This window comes from Gregarina niphandrodes, assembly GCF_000223845.1.
Source record: "Gregarina niphandrodes unplaced genomic scaffold scaffold00011, whole genome shotgun sequence".
NCBI lineage: Eukaryota > Apicomplexa > Conoidasida > Eugregarinorida > Gregarinidae > Gregarina > Gregarina niphandrodes.
In genome coordinates this window covers 2,902-19,251 of record NW_011645781.1, presented here as the reverse complement: position 1 = coordinate 19,251, position 16,350 = coordinate 2,902, and the positions used below count along the sequence as shown (strand labels likewise).

General features: G+C 50.4%; 8 protein-coding genes across 8 annotated transcripts; 4 read left to right on the top strand and 4 right to left on the bottom strand.

Annotated features, from left to right (window-relative positions):
• Positions 1-276: 276 nt before the first annotated feature.
• Positions 277-603, top strand: GNI_065800 (hypothetical protein; the record flags this gene model as incomplete). Its single annotated transcript, XM_011131843.1, has 1 exon — positions 277-603. The coding sequence occupies one exon, from the start codon at positions 277-279 to the stop codon at positions 601-603; it is 327 nt and encodes a 108-aa protein (XP_011130145.1).
• A 95-nt stretch (positions 604-698) lies between these two features.
• GNI_065790 (AKAP7 2'5' RNA ligase-like domain protein) lies at positions 699-2,015 on the top strand (the record flags this gene model as incomplete). Its single annotated transcript, XM_011131842.1, has 2 exons — positions 699-1,224; positions 1,360-2,015. The coding sequence occupies 2 exons, from the start codon at positions 699-701 to the stop codon at positions 2,013-2,015; spliced, it is 1,182 nt and encodes a 393-aa protein (XP_011130144.1).
• Positions 2,016-2,492: 477 nt separating this feature from the next.
• GNI_065780 (hypothetical protein) lies at positions 2,493-7,025 on the bottom strand (the record flags this gene model as incomplete). Its single annotated transcript, XM_011131841.1, has 2 exons — positions 2,493-4,051; positions 4,112-7,025. 2 exons carry the CDS (start codon positions 7,023-7,025, stop codon positions 2,493-2,495), a joined length of 4,473 nt encoding a protein of 1,490 aa, XP_011130143.1.
• A 686-nt stretch (positions 7,026-7,711) lies between these two features.
• On the top strand, positions 7,712-8,296 carry GNI_065770 (putative transmembrane protein; the record flags this gene model as incomplete). The annotated part of the gene is made up of 1 exon (XM_011131840.1): positions 7,712-8,296. One exon carries the CDS (start codon positions 7,712-7,714, stop codon positions 8,294-8,296), a length of 585 nt encoding a protein of 194 aa, XP_011130142.1.
• A 262-nt stretch (positions 8,297-8,558) lies between these two features.
• Positions 8,559-9,944, bottom strand: GNI_065760 (putative transmembrane protein; the record flags this gene model as incomplete). The annotated part of the gene is made up of 1 exon (XM_011131839.1): positions 8,559-9,944. One exon carries the CDS (start codon positions 9,942-9,944, stop codon positions 8,559-8,561), a length of 1,386 nt encoding a protein of 461 aa, XP_011130141.1.
• Positions 9,945-10,039: 95 nt separating this feature from the next.
• Positions 10,040-11,152, bottom strand: GNI_065750 (deoxycytidylate deaminase; the record flags this gene model as incomplete). Its single annotated transcript, XM_011131838.1, has 1 exon — positions 10,040-11,152. One exon carries the CDS (start codon positions 11,150-11,152, stop codon positions 10,040-10,042), a length of 1,113 nt encoding a protein of 370 aa, XP_011130140.1.
• A 430-nt stretch (positions 11,153-11,582) lies between these two features.
• GNI_065740 (Wax ester synthase-like acyl-CoA acyltransferase domain protein) lies at positions 11,583-14,660 on the top strand (the record flags this gene model as incomplete). Its single annotated transcript, XM_011131837.1, has 1 exon — positions 11,583-14,660. The coding sequence occupies one exon, from the start codon at positions 11,583-11,585 to the stop codon at positions 14,658-14,660; it is 3,078 nt and encodes a 1,025-aa protein (XP_011130139.1).
• Positions 14,661-14,777: 117 nt separating this feature from the next.
• GNI_065730 (lanthionine synthetase C-like protein) lies at positions 14,778-15,932 on the bottom strand (the record flags this gene model as incomplete). The annotated part of the gene is made up of 1 exon (XM_011131836.1): positions 14,778-15,932. One exon carries the CDS (start codon positions 15,930-15,932, stop codon positions 14,778-14,780), a length of 1,155 nt encoding a protein of 384 aa, XP_011130138.1.
• Positions 15,933-16,350: the final 418 nt, after the last annotated feature.

Genomic DNA, 16,350 nt, shown 5'->3' with positions numbered 1-16,350 from the left:
GACTGTGGCTTCGACGAAGCTCCTCGTCAGGAAGACTTCATAAGGACCCGCCCACTGATTCTAAGCTGGAGTGCTTTACAGCAAGATGCCACGAACCGGACGATGAACTAGAACCCAGCAGTCCGTCTCCTCTCACCCAGGAGGAGGAAGAAGATGATGATGACGAACGCCCTTCAACTCAATACGCACCAACTCCCACCATCAAAGTACCTGGAGGCAACGGCGGGGCTGCTAGAAACACAGTCCAGGTAACTCCAAGCAATCGGGCTCCAAGCAATGGGGCTCCAAGCAATGGGGCTGCAGGCAGTGGGGTTGCAGGCAGTGGGGCTGCAGGCAGTGGGGCTGCAGGCAATGCAGTCGCAGTCGGAGGCAACGTGGCGGCTTACAATGAAGCCACTGCGGACTATATTTGTGGCGACTACTACACCCAAGGAGGCAAGGCCCACCATGGTGATGTCCAAGGGGATAAAAACCGAGGAGGTGAGGATTACGCTGCTCGCCGATACACTGGAGCCGATTACACATCCGATGAGTATGCCGGACCCTACTATGGAGCGCGTGAGAGAGCTTCCGTCGGAAACGTTCATTCCCAGCACCGGGTGATCCACCCTGACGTTTCCAGAAGTCCAGTGGTGCCCGGCTCCAAGACTTTTTCCCCACATTCCTCTGACCTCGAGTATGAGACTCCTAGGAGCGGGATGAACGAGGGAAAGTATGACAATGACGAGCGCATACGGGCAAGGGGCTGTGACACGGCACGACGTTATGTTGCAGCTGACAACTGCACCGGAGACGAAAGTCCAGAACTGGATGCTGGACGATTCAGGGATACGAGACGGTTCGAAGACCCGGACCGATTTGCGGACCGATTTACGGACCCCGTTGAAAGGGAAGGTGGCGGCGTTCGGGTTTCGGAATGGGCTGATCTGGACGTGCGTCACGAAGGGGGGGTGCGTAGCACTGTGCCCTTCGCGAGTTTAACGATGGCTGAACGACCTGCAGTCATGGAGTCGGTCGCGTCTTCGATGGAATGCGCCGCCCGCTTGGAGGACGAACCCAAGATGGACCGACCTGTTTCTGGCGGCAGCCGTGCCAGCCACTTTATTGCCTTCCGGATCGACGATCCAGACGCCGTGGACCGCTTCGTCGCTTTCCAAGACGCGATCTGCGAACAACACCCCTTCCTCGACATCGGACGCACAAACCCACAGAAGTTCCACCTAAGTAAGACCACCCACCCTTGTCCTCCTTCGACCACTCCACCCTTGTCCTCCTTCGACCACTCCACCCTTGTTCTCCTTCGACCACTCCACCCTTGTTCTCCTTCGACCTTTCGGGACATGTCTTGTTTGGTTTTAGCGCTATTGGTGTTGTCTCTGCGGCCGAGTGAGATTGAGGTGGCTGTGCAGGCTATGAATGCGGGTATCGAAATGTTCCGGAAGCGGATGGCCCAGACCCTGAACCTGGAGTTCCGGACGGTAGGTGCTTTTAACACCAGACTATTGTTTGTAGCGCCGTCACTTCGCCAGCGGTTGATCTTGGACGCATTGCATGTTGATTTGGCTCGAGCTTGCGGAGCACATGGACTCACGATTGTGGGAGCCGGTGCCGGATGGACAAGTGCGATGGCATTGAAACATAAGATCCAAGCCACGGGTGTTGGTCTCTCGCACGTTAAACTAGCTCGGCCTAGAGATGGCACAGGTGCAGCCGAAGAGGCCGCGCAAAATACAATGACTGTTAATGAACCTTGTAGCTCCGTCAGCAACGACTACACTCCTAGCCCCGAAGACATTAAACGAAGCTCCGCCGCCGCCACCTTCCGAGAGACGCTGGAATCATCTCTACACTCCACCCCTCTTGATCGCTCCCTGCTAAAAAAATACGATATCACAGGATACAGAAATACCTTCTACGTTCCCCAAGTTAGCGTCTTCAAAATGGGCAAAGCCAACAGGAAAAACAAAAACGCAAAGTACACTCCCCCCCAGCTCTCGCACACACTTCCGATCTAACCCTGCCGATCTAACCCTGCCGATCTAACCCTGCCGATCTAACCCTGCCGATCTAATCCTGCCGATCTAATCCCCTCAACCCTACTCTGTGTTAGGATAAAATTGCATCCTCGACTGTATCATCAAATAGTTCAGAAGGTCCTAACGGGGACGAGCGATGGCCGACGAGTAGTGACGACCAGCAGCAGCGTCGAGCCCCCATTTGGACGCCAGTTATGTGACAAAATTGAACTAGTGGAGATGTCTCTGGGAGATCCCGATGGATACTACAAAAGGTTGCATGTCGTCCAGCTTTGACGAACTTTTTTAACCATACATCCACCCCAGGCAACCCCCTTTTTGGTGGATCCACTTAGTAACGACCCAGTTAGCAATGCCATTCGAGCAACCAGTAAAACCCGGTGGCTCCTTGGCTCCTCAACACGTGCCTGTTTCTGGTCTCCGTGGATCATTCATTAATTTTTGTCGATAAATTAATCAGGATTTTTTGGACAGCGTCCTTAGATTGTTGACGATGAATGTCCTGATCTCACCCAGGGCCTGTTTCCCTTCTGACTGAGTCGCGAGTTGACTGATCCAATCCACAGTTGCATCTGGCTCGAGAGTGTACGAAAAATTCGAGGTCATGCTCAAAATCAATGATTTGAAGTTCGGGTCATGCGAGATGCTCGTTAGTAACTCGGCGGGGTTGCACTTATATCCTGACGATTTTTGCAAAATCGTGTGCACACACCTTTGGCAGTGCAGCTGGAATGCTCCTCTCAGAATTTCGGTCAACGTGTTCGCTGCCCAGTCGTAGTATGTTTCTTCCGACTTGAGTTCTAGCACCTCGACTCGACTAATCGTACCATCCTGCACAATCTTCAGCGCTCGGAACAGAGGCGCCGCGCCACTGCTGCTCGCTCCGCTGAACACGTGATGTACCAAGGTCTCAGGCAAGTTGCTGTTTGCTGAGAGGCCAGGAGCCAAGAGACTGGTCGCCAGGCTGTTGGTCGCCAAGCCGCTAATGTCTACGGCGTAGGGATCGTCTTCAAAGGCTTTCGGAGCCTGAACCAAGACGGCGTATCTAGTGACCACTTGGAAAAGTTCGCAGTGGAGAGCGGAGTGCTCGTCCAGGAACTCCTTGAAGCCCCTGACCTTGTTGACTACATTCGGGGCCACTTTTTTCCACGCCAAACGCACGTAGTTCCGGATGCAAGTGTGCGCTAAACACACAGGTTCCAGTGACGGTATGCTCAGGACACTCATAACAATTTCCAGCAGCTTTTTCATGGGAGCGTAGCGGCAGTATAGTTCTCGTATTAGGTCGCTGTACATTAACGCTCTCAGACCGGCCGTGGACCATTCGCTGTGTCCACCGGTGTTGAGGTCCACCATAGTTTCTCCAGGTGTTTGACACGTATTCCAAAACGAGGAGAGGAGGCGACAGACCTCGGAGACATAGGCAACGGTGCGGTTCCGGGTCACCTCTGCGACAAACAGCGAGGCTTCTCGGGCAACGCTACAGGATTCTCGCCAGGTCTGGAACATGTCCGTCTGCAGTTTGTCAGCCGGACCGCCCGTTGCAAAGTGGGTTGCCAATTCGCAGTGGAATGAAACGCACTCAGGCAAGGGCCATAAGGTGCAATAGCCGTGTAAAACAACGGGAGGAATGCCGGTACAACTGGAAGGCAGCCCGTTGCCGTTGAAGGCAAATAAAAGACCGTCCGTAAGAAGTTTGCCTACAAGTTGTACCTTCAGTTCCGGAGGCGAGGAGGAGACCAGATCAACCACATAAGTCATTAGCCGCTTGTAATGTTCCAAGGACTGTTCCAGGGGTGTGTGTACCTTCGTCTTTCCAAACACTCTCTCTGTCATGTCAATCTTGAGCAGAGTGGAACAGAGCTTGACGGTGGCAATAGTGAGGGCTTTGATGTTGTTTTGAATCACCATCCGGTTTTTATCTTGACCTCCGGCTGCGGCCCAGCAGTCGGTGGCAGTTTGTTTTGTCAAGCTCTGATATAAACTTACATCATTCTCCGAAGGGTGTGCCAGCGCTTCACAACGTGTAGGAAACCCGCAAGAACATATGCCCCGACACCGTCTTGAGTGCAGACCGACCAGCTCCGTAAGTAAGTCCATAGCAATGGGTAGTATCTCGGACACATACATTGCTTGAGGAACAAGCAACACAGAACTTCTAGGTGGGAGATGTGACCCGAGAAGTTTGCCACCATTCTCAGACCCGTCAGGTCGAAGGGAATCCACTTTCAACTTGTGGTTTAATTCAACAAACTGGTTACCCGCTCCTGCCGCACCTTCGGCAGACACAATATACCCGCCCTCAATGCAGCTTTTCAGCGTTTGTGGATATATTACTGCACTAGATATAGACTCCAGAGATACCAGCGACCGGCACAGTTCTCTCCTCCGCTCAACAATGGCCTCCACCGTCTCGCCAGGTTGACCACAAATAAACTGCACGAACAGTTTCGCACGTTCGGGACTACTTAACATTTGGCTCAGGCTATCTGTTCTAAACACTCTAGGCAATAGCTCCGATACGGCTCTGCAGCTCATCTCATAGGTGCCCATTGAGGCGGCAAGAGCAACCAAGGTATCGATAATCACATGCTGTTCAGATGGGTTTTGACTGCCCTTTTGAACCATACGTTTCAATAGAAAGTCAACCGCGGTATTCGAATAACTGTTACTTGCAAACGCACTGTAACACTTCCGTCTAGTCAGATAAAATATGTCCTCTTCATCGCCATTACATTGACCCACATGAAATACTGAAGACCATTGCTCAGGCACGTCTAAATATATTCTTTTGCTTAGAAATGCCTCGATCTCAGTTCTCAAATCTAGCAACTGCTTACCATGTACCAACTGCTTACTATCTGCCAACTGCTTGCTATCTGCCAAGCTGGAACCGGCTGCGTCATCAGAACTCTCCGGTGGTCGCAATATTCCCGAACATGAACTTAGAAGCCCAATTCGTTTCCACTCTATCCAATGCCAGTGCGATCCGAATTTCGATGGATCAGCGGCAGGATTGTATAAGGGACCCGGACCAGTATCGGTATGATGCAGCGTCATGAAATGGTCAATCCAAGTAAGGGGAGTTCTGATGATGAATCGCACGATGGTGATAACAAGTTCTTGAATCCGGTGTTCCTGGACCTCCTTCAATCCACGGTTACCCCCAGATTTATTATCACCCAACACTTTGCTTTCACCGTGGAGAGCATCTTGAGCACTCAATCCAATTAAACAAATCGTATCAATGAGTTGATATGAAGGGGATATATAGCCTCGTAATTTAACGCTGATATTTGAGTCCACGGGATACGTGGTCGTAAGAGAGGTTTTGAAGTTGTCATTATCCGTCCATTCCCCGCAGACCTGCAGTACGATGGTCTTGAACTTCTGCCATATGTCGTTGTCCATGACAAACGCCCCTATGAGTCCGGCAAGAGCGGTTTTGATAGTAGTGGTATAGGTGGCTAAAACAATTCGGGTGTCAGACTCCATATCTTCCATGACGAAGGCGCAATTTTCAGTTCTTGAGCGCCAGGAGTCTGTTGAACTGATAGATGTTAGGGCATCGTTTTCCTCTTTGGTTGTGATGATTCCTAGATTTTGAAGTACTATTGAATTGACAAGCGAAGTGATTGCGATGTCCACAAATGTGGCTGGCTCCAGACTGGTTACTCTGATGCAGCGATACAAGATGAGCTTGAGAGCAAGTCCAATTACTGTGCTATTTTTACAATCACGTGCTCGATTCTTGGTATTCTGCATCAGGTTCGTGAGGATGTTGATTCCAGTTACGGCTAAGCCAAGATGAGGGTGTACGAGGTAAATCATCATAGCCAAGGAGATTGATTTCCAGTACTCGCACCAGATATGGGGAGGAGCTTTTAGAAGCAAGTCAAGCAAAACATCCGCCATACGACAAAGTATTAACAAGCTGGTGTCGTCCGCTTCTCCATTGATAAGGTTTATAAGATAGGCCTTTTGTGTCACTATCCTGATACCTTCCACCGCTTGTTCCAGCACGGGCACAAGTCTGGCCGCGGGCAGGGATTGATAAAAGTACCCGCCGCGGTACCTTGTGCAGATCAATGTTGTCAGTATATTCCCGAAGCACTCACAAAGCTGAGAAAATGCACGGCATTCAAGGACCCGTGGGTGCACGAACAAGTCGAAATTAAACCAGTCTCCCAAGGTCTGATTGCCGACCCGATGTGGTTGGGACTTGGCTATGAGCTGAGTATATTCGTCGAGTAGTTTGGCATGAGCCAAGTAGAACATTTCATCTCCGTTATCCAAGTCGTTGGGGAGTGCTTGGAATATTCTTACGCAGAGTTCGCAAATCTCGTGCTCTCTCAACCCTCGGGAAACTTTATCTATCTTCTTTGCACTCACTGCAGAGCTAGGGTTCGACATGGACAACTGGGCGCATAATTCCACCAAACTACCCGCTAGGAACCGGGCTAACAATAATGAACGTTGCGTGTTCCCATAGTGCCCTTCTACCAAGCGACTGAAGGTAGGCCACGTCTTCATGGTGAACGAAACAAATAATAAACCCATCACTTGCTGTAACTTGCTGCTCAAAAAATGGGACTGCAGAATCATCTGTATCAACCAATGATTCTCTCCCAACAAACTTGTATCAATAAAATCCCTCAATCTCTTCATTCCCTCCAACCATGGTACCTTCCACTTATTCTCCCAAGATGGCGCAGACTCCATACAACGGACCAATGTACCCAGACACACAAACACGAATTGCTCTAAGTCCACACCACTATCTCTTAATGCCGATATTTGAGGCTCATGCAATATCCAGACAACCACACTTAATGCTTGTGGCGAACTTATCAAATCAGCTAAGAATTTACTTGCCCGTGCCGCTACTTCTTTGTCCGCATCCTTCGTATTATGGACTGTTCCCAAAGCTTGTCGATACGTTTCCGCTAAAACTTCAATGGGCAACGATGCAATATCATTTTCTAACATTTTTTAATTATGCAGAGGGGGCGGATCGGCGCAGATCTTTCCGGGAAGTCTTGGATTTTCTATGGCATTCAAATCTTCTTAGGTAGTCAAGAGATATCACAACACATACGCAGAATCCATGATAATACACCCTCGAGCACACGTGTGTGCACACGCGTGTGCACACGCGTAGGCGTAACAATACGCCGCGGAAGCACACGAACATCATTGCAAATGCGCATCTACATGCTTTATTTCAGGCTTGGTGATTTATCATTTGCTCATAACCAAGCTGTTTGACGATGACAATATTCTACAAAGGTTGCAGCCGGCGCGTGTTTACCTGTTGCGTTACATGGCAGCTTTCCAAGGATCTTGGATCGGTTTCATTTTGGTGGTCTTCGGCCTTTCGATTCTGCACCCGAGAATGAAGCTTTTCGGAAGATTTGGTCAGGAAGAAGAGATCCGAAGGCGTGAGGTATGGATAGAAAAATATGTCAATGAAGTTAGGCCTCAGCGGTTTAAGGAAGCGCATCATCTTCTTTACAAGAACCGGCCTAAAATTTCGTAGCCCGTTTATGCGCTGCTATATCGCTGTGAACCTATTCTGGTGCCGTCCCCTAAGCCTCTCCCCCTCCCTGTATTGGAGCTGCATCGCCAACAGTTTCGACAACGCGGGGTGCGAGAATTGGTGCAAGTTGTTGGAAATGAATGACGATAGATGTGTTAATAACTACAAGACGCGGGCGTGTTGTGGTTGCATGCCTCTGGCTACCGCGGGGGTCTGCATCACGACCTATTGGTTATTGAATGGTGTGTCAGCGATTATGATTCAGTACAATGCTGGTGGTTCGGACTTTATGATCCATTGTTTACCAGGGGTTGTACAATGTCTAGTTGCTGGAATTGCTTTGCTTGGAATTTTCCAAAACAATTCAGACATGATTCGTGCAGCCAAGTGGATGATATGGCCTTGCGTTATTTTGTCCCTCGTACAACTCGGCTTATTTTGGGTACAAATGACGAACGAAACTGTCATGCAACCAGCACTAAAATATCAATGGGTTATCGTGTTCACGTCCCTTACCGTCCTCGTCGTAGCGGCCTTGATGTGGATGCTCGGAATCTTCGGCTCCATTGCTAACGCGATAGACGCCGGACGAGACCCGTGGGTCTTGCCATCCGACGTTATGGACATGACCTCCATGCCCCCAGGCTCCTTTGAACCCGGCTACGGTGTGCCGGTGAGCAACGTCCAGATGGCGAACGGACAAGTCATATCCGTGGCCTAACGCACACAGCGACTCTGATCTGACCAAGCCCACCCAACCCACAGAGAAGTCTCCTATGGGATGATAGGGTGACGATGAGACCCGTGGAGCGAGACCCGTGAAGCGAGACCCGTGGAGCGAGACCCGTGGAGCGAGACCCGTGAAGCGAGACCCATGGAGCGAGACCCGTGAAGCGAGACCCATGGAGCCAGGCCAAAGCCCAGAGGCCAACGGTCACATGATAGAGGTGGACAAAGATAAAAAGTTAATGGAAAAAGGCAGCTCAAAGATCAAACTGTTCAGTGTCTATAATTTGAATGTCGTCCATGTTGGAGACTGATTCCTGAATATCATCTCCTGCAGCCGCTTGGCGTTTTTTTAGCAAACCAATACCTGCAAGCATAACCATGCCGCCCACTGCGACGCCACTGGCTGCGAGGGCTGCGGGATTTGTTGGAAGCTGGGTGTTGCCGGAGGAGGCGAGTCTCCTGCGTTCTGCAACGACGGTGTCATCTCTAAGTCGTTCTGCCAGAGCATTCTGGGTCTTCTTACGGAATTGGTTCAGTTGGCCGGCAGTCTCCTGCACCTTCTTCTTCGCCTCGTTGTGGGCCTTTTTCAAGTTCTTCACCGCTTCCTTTTGCATCTTGGCCGCCTTCTCTTGGGACTCCGCTGCCGTCTCCTTGATCCTTTCGCTCAACTCGCCTGCTTTCTGCCCCAAAGTATGTGCATGCGAAGTCACCGCATCCTTCAGCTTGTCTGCCGTCGACGCGCCGTGGTTCTTGATTTCCTCCAACTTGTCTGAAGCATCCAAGGTCGGCAACGACAACTCTTCCGTCAGCTCAGCCTCATCTGAAACCACTTCGTCTAGAGACGGCAGTCCCTCGATCGTCGTCTCGTCCTCCTCGGCCTCCTCCACCGCCTCCTTCGCAGCTACGGTAGCAATAACGGACTCATCTGCCGTGACATCAGCCTCTTCTTCCTCCTCTCGCAGAGCAGCCCCTTCCTCTTCCTCTGTGGCCTCTTCCTCCTCAGTAGTCACTTCCTCCTCAGTGGCCTCTTCCTCCTCAGTAGTCTCTTCCTCCTCAGTAGTCTCTTCCTCCTCAGTAGTCACTTCCTCCTCAGTAGTCACTTCCTCCTCAGTGACCTCTTCTTTCTCAGTGGACTCCTCTTCTTCTCGCAGAGCAGCCTCCTCTTCCTCCTCTGTGGTCTCTTCTTCCTCCTCCTTCTGCTCCGTAGTGTCTTCTTCCTCCTCCTCCTCCTCCGCGGTAGTTTCTTCCGTTTCCTCTTCATCCCCAGTAGTCTCTTCCTCCGTCTCTTGTGAGGTTACGTGGCTACCGACCTCAGTGATTACAACGACGTCTCCCGCCGGTGTGACGAATTCCTCCTCAGCACGAACGACTTCAGCACCAGCCTCCTCTACGGCCGCAGCCTCTTCCGGGTCCAGTCCCCGGGCTCGTGGACCCACCAACCCCCCACTATACGTGATCACTACGGGCTTGTATTGTGCGCTCCCGGCGTGGAACGTTTCCCCCGGAATGGGCACGTGGTGGTGGGGACGGTGGATCGGCAGGTGATGTGGGTGATGATGGTGATGGTCCACATGGTGATGAGGCACCGGCTCGGCCTGGACGGCTACGTATGCTATAACACTGAGGATAAACTGACGCATTCGCCTGCACCTTTCAACGCGTGCTTAGTTCCACACACACGTGTGTGGTTCCACACACACGTGTGTGTAGTTCCTAACTAACTATGAGTTGGTGTTTACTCTCTAATTCCGTGTTTACTGACTATTACGCGGTGTTTCTTCATGTACTGGGCGGCGTCATCTCCGTCATAGTCGTCGATGTAGACAACGCGACAGATGCCCATCTGTACGATGAGTTTGGCGCACGAGAAGCAGGGCATGAGGTTTACAAACATGGAGCTGCCCTGGGCCAATTCGCGTTGGACTCCCAAAAGGGCGTTGACTTCGGCATGTATACACTCACATCTGTCAAGCATCTGCCCCGCCCGAATGACCGGCTGCTGACAGCGAGTGCAACCTCCGTCCAAGCAGTTTTCAGACGTAAAGGAAGTGCCGTTATAACCCGTTGAAATAATCCTACGCTCGCGAACCAGCAAAGCCCCAACACGTCTCTTCCGACAATTCGACCGCTTAGATGTATACTCCGCCAATTTAATGAAGTAGGAGTCCCAGGGCAAGCGAATACACTCGGTCAGTGGCGAGGGAAGGGGCCGCAGTAACCCACGCGAGTCCAACTCTTCGTCCGAACGCGCCGACCGGCGGCTTGACGATCCACTACTGGACGACCCCTCTTCTCGAGTTAACAACTTGTCCACCTGACTATCGCCTCTTAGACCCTCGGCTTCCAGACTACGGGCGGCGTCCGGACTTCCCTTATCCCTAAAAAGATCTTCATTCTCTGTTGTCCACAGTCCTGTTTGAGACTGGTCAGGTCTCAGAACCGGTTGAGATTCGTCGAGGCCAAGTCCGTGGTCTGGACTGTCGTCACTGACGGAGAGACAGGAACGCGAACTGTTGCAGCTCGACGAGCAGGACAAGCCACACGGCTCATTCGCCTCCGGGTCTCCGTGCGAGACAATCAGCCAGTCGGCCACGTAGGGCCCACGCGCTCGTTGTGGGACATTCCTGTGCAGAACTGTCCGCTCCACCAGCAGCGCGTCGGCACCCACCTGTGCCAAAGAAAGCGAGAAAAGCTCCAGCAAGTGGCTCAGAGTAAAGCTGCAGCTAGGCGGGTATTTCTTGTGCCACAACGCTATGCGGTCGTAGTAGTCCACGACCTCGGGCGCTTCCACAGATCGACGAAGGTACAACTGCTTATACGGCGATCTCAAATACAGTCGTACAACCATAGGTCTCCGCCTACATAAATCGAACACTTTGGCCGAACCAGATCCAACACAACAGAACAGGAGAACTTACACCAGGAGAACTTACACCCCACCGATTATAGAACACGCCGAGTAGGAGAACTTACATTAACACATCCATGTCCAGGGGAAGAGTAGCAGGGTCTTGGCTCGACACTACATACCGCGAGTCGACGGAAGATGTAACGCCTGATAGATTATATTGGTCGGGGAGATAGATCGGGGACCCTCATCCGGGGGTGGTGATGATGGGGGTGGGGGGTGGGGGTCGGGGGTTGGGGGTGGGGGTTAATGATGTTACTGAGGTGTTCTACGTTTTGGGCTGGAGTGACTATAAAGTGTTGGAACTTGGCGAGGATCTCTGTGGCAATTTCATGCTCCAGTCCGTATATAAGGAGCAGCATAATTTCTGATGTGGTCGGTTAAATCACTGATAAGGTTGCAGAGTGCTAAGTTAAGGGACAAGAGGGCAGCCAATGGTTGGCCGGTGCCGTCGGATAGTTCTCGATTAACGACAACTAGTGAGGCTGATTACGATAGTCATTTAAGAAGAAGACGTATTAGTTTAAAAGGGACGGAGCGGTTGAAGAAGGTAAACACCATCCCCGCTCCTCCACAGGACTTAGAGGAGGAGGGGCCGCACCTACTAAGCTTGATAGGAAGTTTGTTGGGTCGTCTAGCTGGTATTGCTTGGGGTTCTATTCCGTTAAGGCGGCAGTCGTTCCGATCGGCCCAGTCCAAAAGCGGCTTGGCTTTTGTAATCGCCGCGAACCTATTCTTGTACATGTCCGGTTTCCTGATCACCGTACTCTTCAGTCTTGGTAGCCTTGCACTCACAGCCTTACTGTTTGTGGGATGCGTCATAGATGAGCTACACCTCTATTGCTTCTGGACCATGTCCATTGCCAACGCACATCAAGCCTACTTGCAGGAACCGGACGCGTGGGAGATCGCAGCATGCCAAACGAGTTTCGACTGCTATATGGCGTCCGTACATGCTTCACCTGTGCCCCCGGACGACGAGAGCGATGACGCACAGAGGAAATCTGAAGAACGGAACCCTCAAGGTAGGAATGATGCGGTGACCGTCTCAGATAAAGCCGTTTGTTCGGACGAAGCAATCTTTCGAAAAGAAGGAGTTTCCTCTCGAGAATGTATTGGAGATGCTGCTACGAGGCCGTTGTTTGACAAAGAAAATGATCCGGTGGCAAGCAGTTTCCAGAACAGTCCGTTACAAAGCCCTCATCAGAGCCCTAAGCATCTGCCTAAAGAGACTTTGGTATTTGCCGCTGAAACGAGTATAACCCAAGGTGGCAGTGAGGAAATGAGCAAGCCAGATGGTGACCCAGTATTGGTGACACCTTCGCCATGTACGCCTGCCCGGCGGCGACATGCAAAGAAGAGCAAGGTGGTTAAAGCGACGACCCAGGCAGGGAGGCCGACGAAGATTTATCCCAACGATGTGAGGCCTCCGATGGAGTGGACATGTTCGAACTGGGTTCACGAGGTTTTTTTCCAGACGTATGTCTACGTGATGCACTTAGTCGTCAAGCTTTGTCGTATTTGGTCTAAGAAGGAAGCATCTGATGAGTCTCTGATAATCGATATGGGTTTGTTCAAGAGATGGCTAAGTGTAAAGCCGCCTTTGACTCCTCTTTACCCGAATGATGAGATGTATTTCTTCGATGATGAGCACACCCGTTTCCAATTGAGCATGCTGTTTATTACGGAACAAATGGACTTTGAAACCTTCAGGCAAGCTTATGTACGACGCTGGATCACCTGGGAACCCAAGACTAGATGCATTTTAACGAAGGTCATGGGGAGGTGGACTTGGCGCGAAGATCCACATTTCGATGTTGATAATCACATAAAGCACGTTAAACTGAACCTGAAGGAGAAAAACATCGCCCAGGTAATGAGCGAGCTTAGCACGGCTGACTTGCCCGAACAGCAGCCGCAGTGGGAAGTGTGGTTCATAACCCCTGCTAGCGACGGTAGCAAAGCGGATAACAAAACCACTTGTATGGGCACAGATGGGAAACCCCAATCGCCTATGAGGGCTGTACAGAAAGGAGATATTAGAGGATCCGGCTACAGTTTTATTGCCAGCAAGTGGAATCACGCATACGCGGACGGTGTGGGTATGATGGCCAGCATTGTCAGTCGATTGGGCGACGAACCCGTCTCCTTTACTTCGTTGCCTGCTCATTACAGAAGACAAGTACCCAAGTGGCAGCAGCGTCTTTATTACATTTACCATGGACTGTTCGCTGCCACAGAAAGCCTTCAATTTCTGTGCTATTGCGCCTTTGGCACCAAGCTATACAAAGGTCTGCTGGCGGGAAGTGGTTATGTCAGCATGCGCAGTACTGGAGTCAAGCATTACAGCGCCCCGATGTTAGTGGAGAAGAAAAAACTGGGAAATATATGTCAGAAATTACAGAATTTCGCGATCGAACGATATGCACACACTTTATGCGCTACTAAAAATAAGAAAATGAGATGGACTCTACCGACGAATGATATTCCGGCCAAGCCCACAATGAATGATCTGTTATGTTATTGCTTATTGAACGCTGTTGGGCAATTAAAGCATCAAGATCGATGCAAACAATTGGTGGAAGAGATTTTGGGTCTTAGCAGCAAGACGCATGTTCACTGCGGCGGGAGTATTCAGCCGGTAGTTGAAGGGGTGAACATTATTATTCCGATGATGTGTAGGACGTCTATGCCATCGGTTATGGATAATTATACGAGCCTGGTTCCGACGAGTTTGCCGGTTCCGTCTCCTCCTCAGTGGGTGCATTCCTGCTGCTCATCGGACTCCTCGTCAGATCACGGCTCCTCGTCAGATCACGGCTCCTCGTCAGATCACGGTTGTTCATCAGACCCGTGTTACTCATCAGATCCGTGTTACTCATCGGATTCCTGTTGTACATTGGACCGAAGAGCCCAGGCTAATGCGGAACTTGCTGAGGCGGATAGACGGAGTGATATAGCCTTAGCAGTGGATCATGTATACAGGGTAAAACACCAAATTGACACAATTAAACGCCAAAACTGTCGTGTAACTTTGTTCCTTATACTATACCTAGTCTGCAAAGCACTTCCAGCAGCTTGGGCATCGCGCATACACGCTCGAGTCTACCGAAACATGCAGTTCTGCAGCACCAATGTCGCTGCGCCCGCAATCGACGCACGATTCTGCGACAAAATTGTCCATGGGCTCTTCTTCTGGCCAGCCGTCGCAGCAGGATCCACATGTGGCAGCAGCTGGATCAGTCTCGATGACGACGTGCAGGCCTCAACCGTTATTGACGAAACAGAGATGCGACGCGCGATTGCCCTCGCAAATCAAATCCTCACCGAACGAGACCAGCCATCCCTTACTGAACAAGACATCGATCAGTTCCTGACTGAGTTTAGTGATATAATTCCGAAGCTCATTGAGCAGGAAATAGATAGACTAGCTATGCTTTTATTGTGAAATCAAAAGTATTTTTTCACCTACTTAGACACACACGAGTGGGTCAAAAATGCACACACGAGTGCGTCAAAAATGCACACACGAGTGTGGCACACACGAGTGGGTCAAAATCTGAGTTTAAATGTCGTTGTATCCTGGCATGAGCCGCTCCATATGGAGAAGCTCGGTACATATAACTAACGCCTTCCCTGCTAAACCACAGTATAGACTTTGGGGCTCTTCATACTGTTCGTCAACATATTGACAGATGGCTTGCATGTAGTGTTGTCTTTGGTGTGGATCTTCCAGGGCAAGAAGGTTTCCTGACATCCCATGACATAGACAGTCGGCTTTAGTTAGTAAGCCCCGACGATAAATATCGTCTTGAGTCGTCACAATAATGGACTCGGCTTTGGCGGTTAGATCTTTGTCCTGTACGAAATAGGGCAGAATGGATCTGAGAGAAATGACGAGACCTGGAGCACCATGGCAAAATTGTACCAGCTTATCGCCGCTAGAAGAGTCTTCAGATGATGGAAACCAGCCTTCTTGTAAAGAAGACAGTTCTAGCAAGGTCTTCAATTTAGATATAATTTTCGGCTGCAACGAACCCCAATGTGTCCGATCTAGAAGGGCACATGTTAAAGTGACTTGGGTTATAATACCAATGTCTCCATGCACAGCGCCATAGTAATGTTTGCCACGCCACTCCCACGGCGTCTCCATAATGGCCTGAATCACTTTACCAGCAATCTTATCTATCTCATAACTCAGGTCATCTGAATCTTGGGACTCAGAGATATTTTTACACAATCGAAGGAAGTATAAATATCCAGCTCTACCATACAACCATTCATTCGACTTGGAATGCTTCACCACGTATCTACCACACTCGAGCAGATCTTGTACATATTTCACATCGCCGTACAAGCAATAAGCAACCGCATTGTAAGCCATTCTCTCATTCCCAATTCCACAATCAGATTCTTTAAGACTGCTTGTGTTCTCTCCATGCTTCTCAGATAACGAAAGATACTTTCGTGACCAATCCATAAGCGATAGTCCTTCAACCTCATACTCATCCCCCAACAAATTATAGATAGAATAGAACATATAAGCGACGGAAGTGGTACCAGAATACAATCCGGAATTGCGGCTACTCGGACCTTTTTCTTCTAACTGCCCACTCACCAGCGTCTTCAACACTTTTTTCAAACATGCCTTAACAACCTCTTCACTCAACGGTGACTTCTCCACATTCCCCAACGATCTGTATCTTTTGGCCTCTCCCATTCTCGTCAGTGATGTCCAACCCCCTTAGTAAGGATGAGCGTGTCGACGACGATACGTGAGCGCAATGGGAATGAATTAGTCCAGAAGTTGAATATGTCGAATTTTCGTCGATCGGAAGTTTATCTCGCACGGCTACGAGTTCAAATACGAGGCGTTTTGTCGCCGGGTCAGGATTGGACCCACAATGAGTGATATTTTGTCTCGGTGTCTTGGAGAGTAAACGATGCCTAAGCTGACAAGCAGACGTTTGCTCTTTTAGCGTAAGCATCATTTAACTCTCCAAGACATCGAGACCGGGGGGCCGGTCGCGGGGGTGTGTTGAGCCGTCAGGGTGTGCGACTTGTTGTTTGCTCCAGCTAAAAAAAGAAGGCACGCGGTGTACTCGGCACAAACTGTGTGCACGCGCGATTAGACAGCG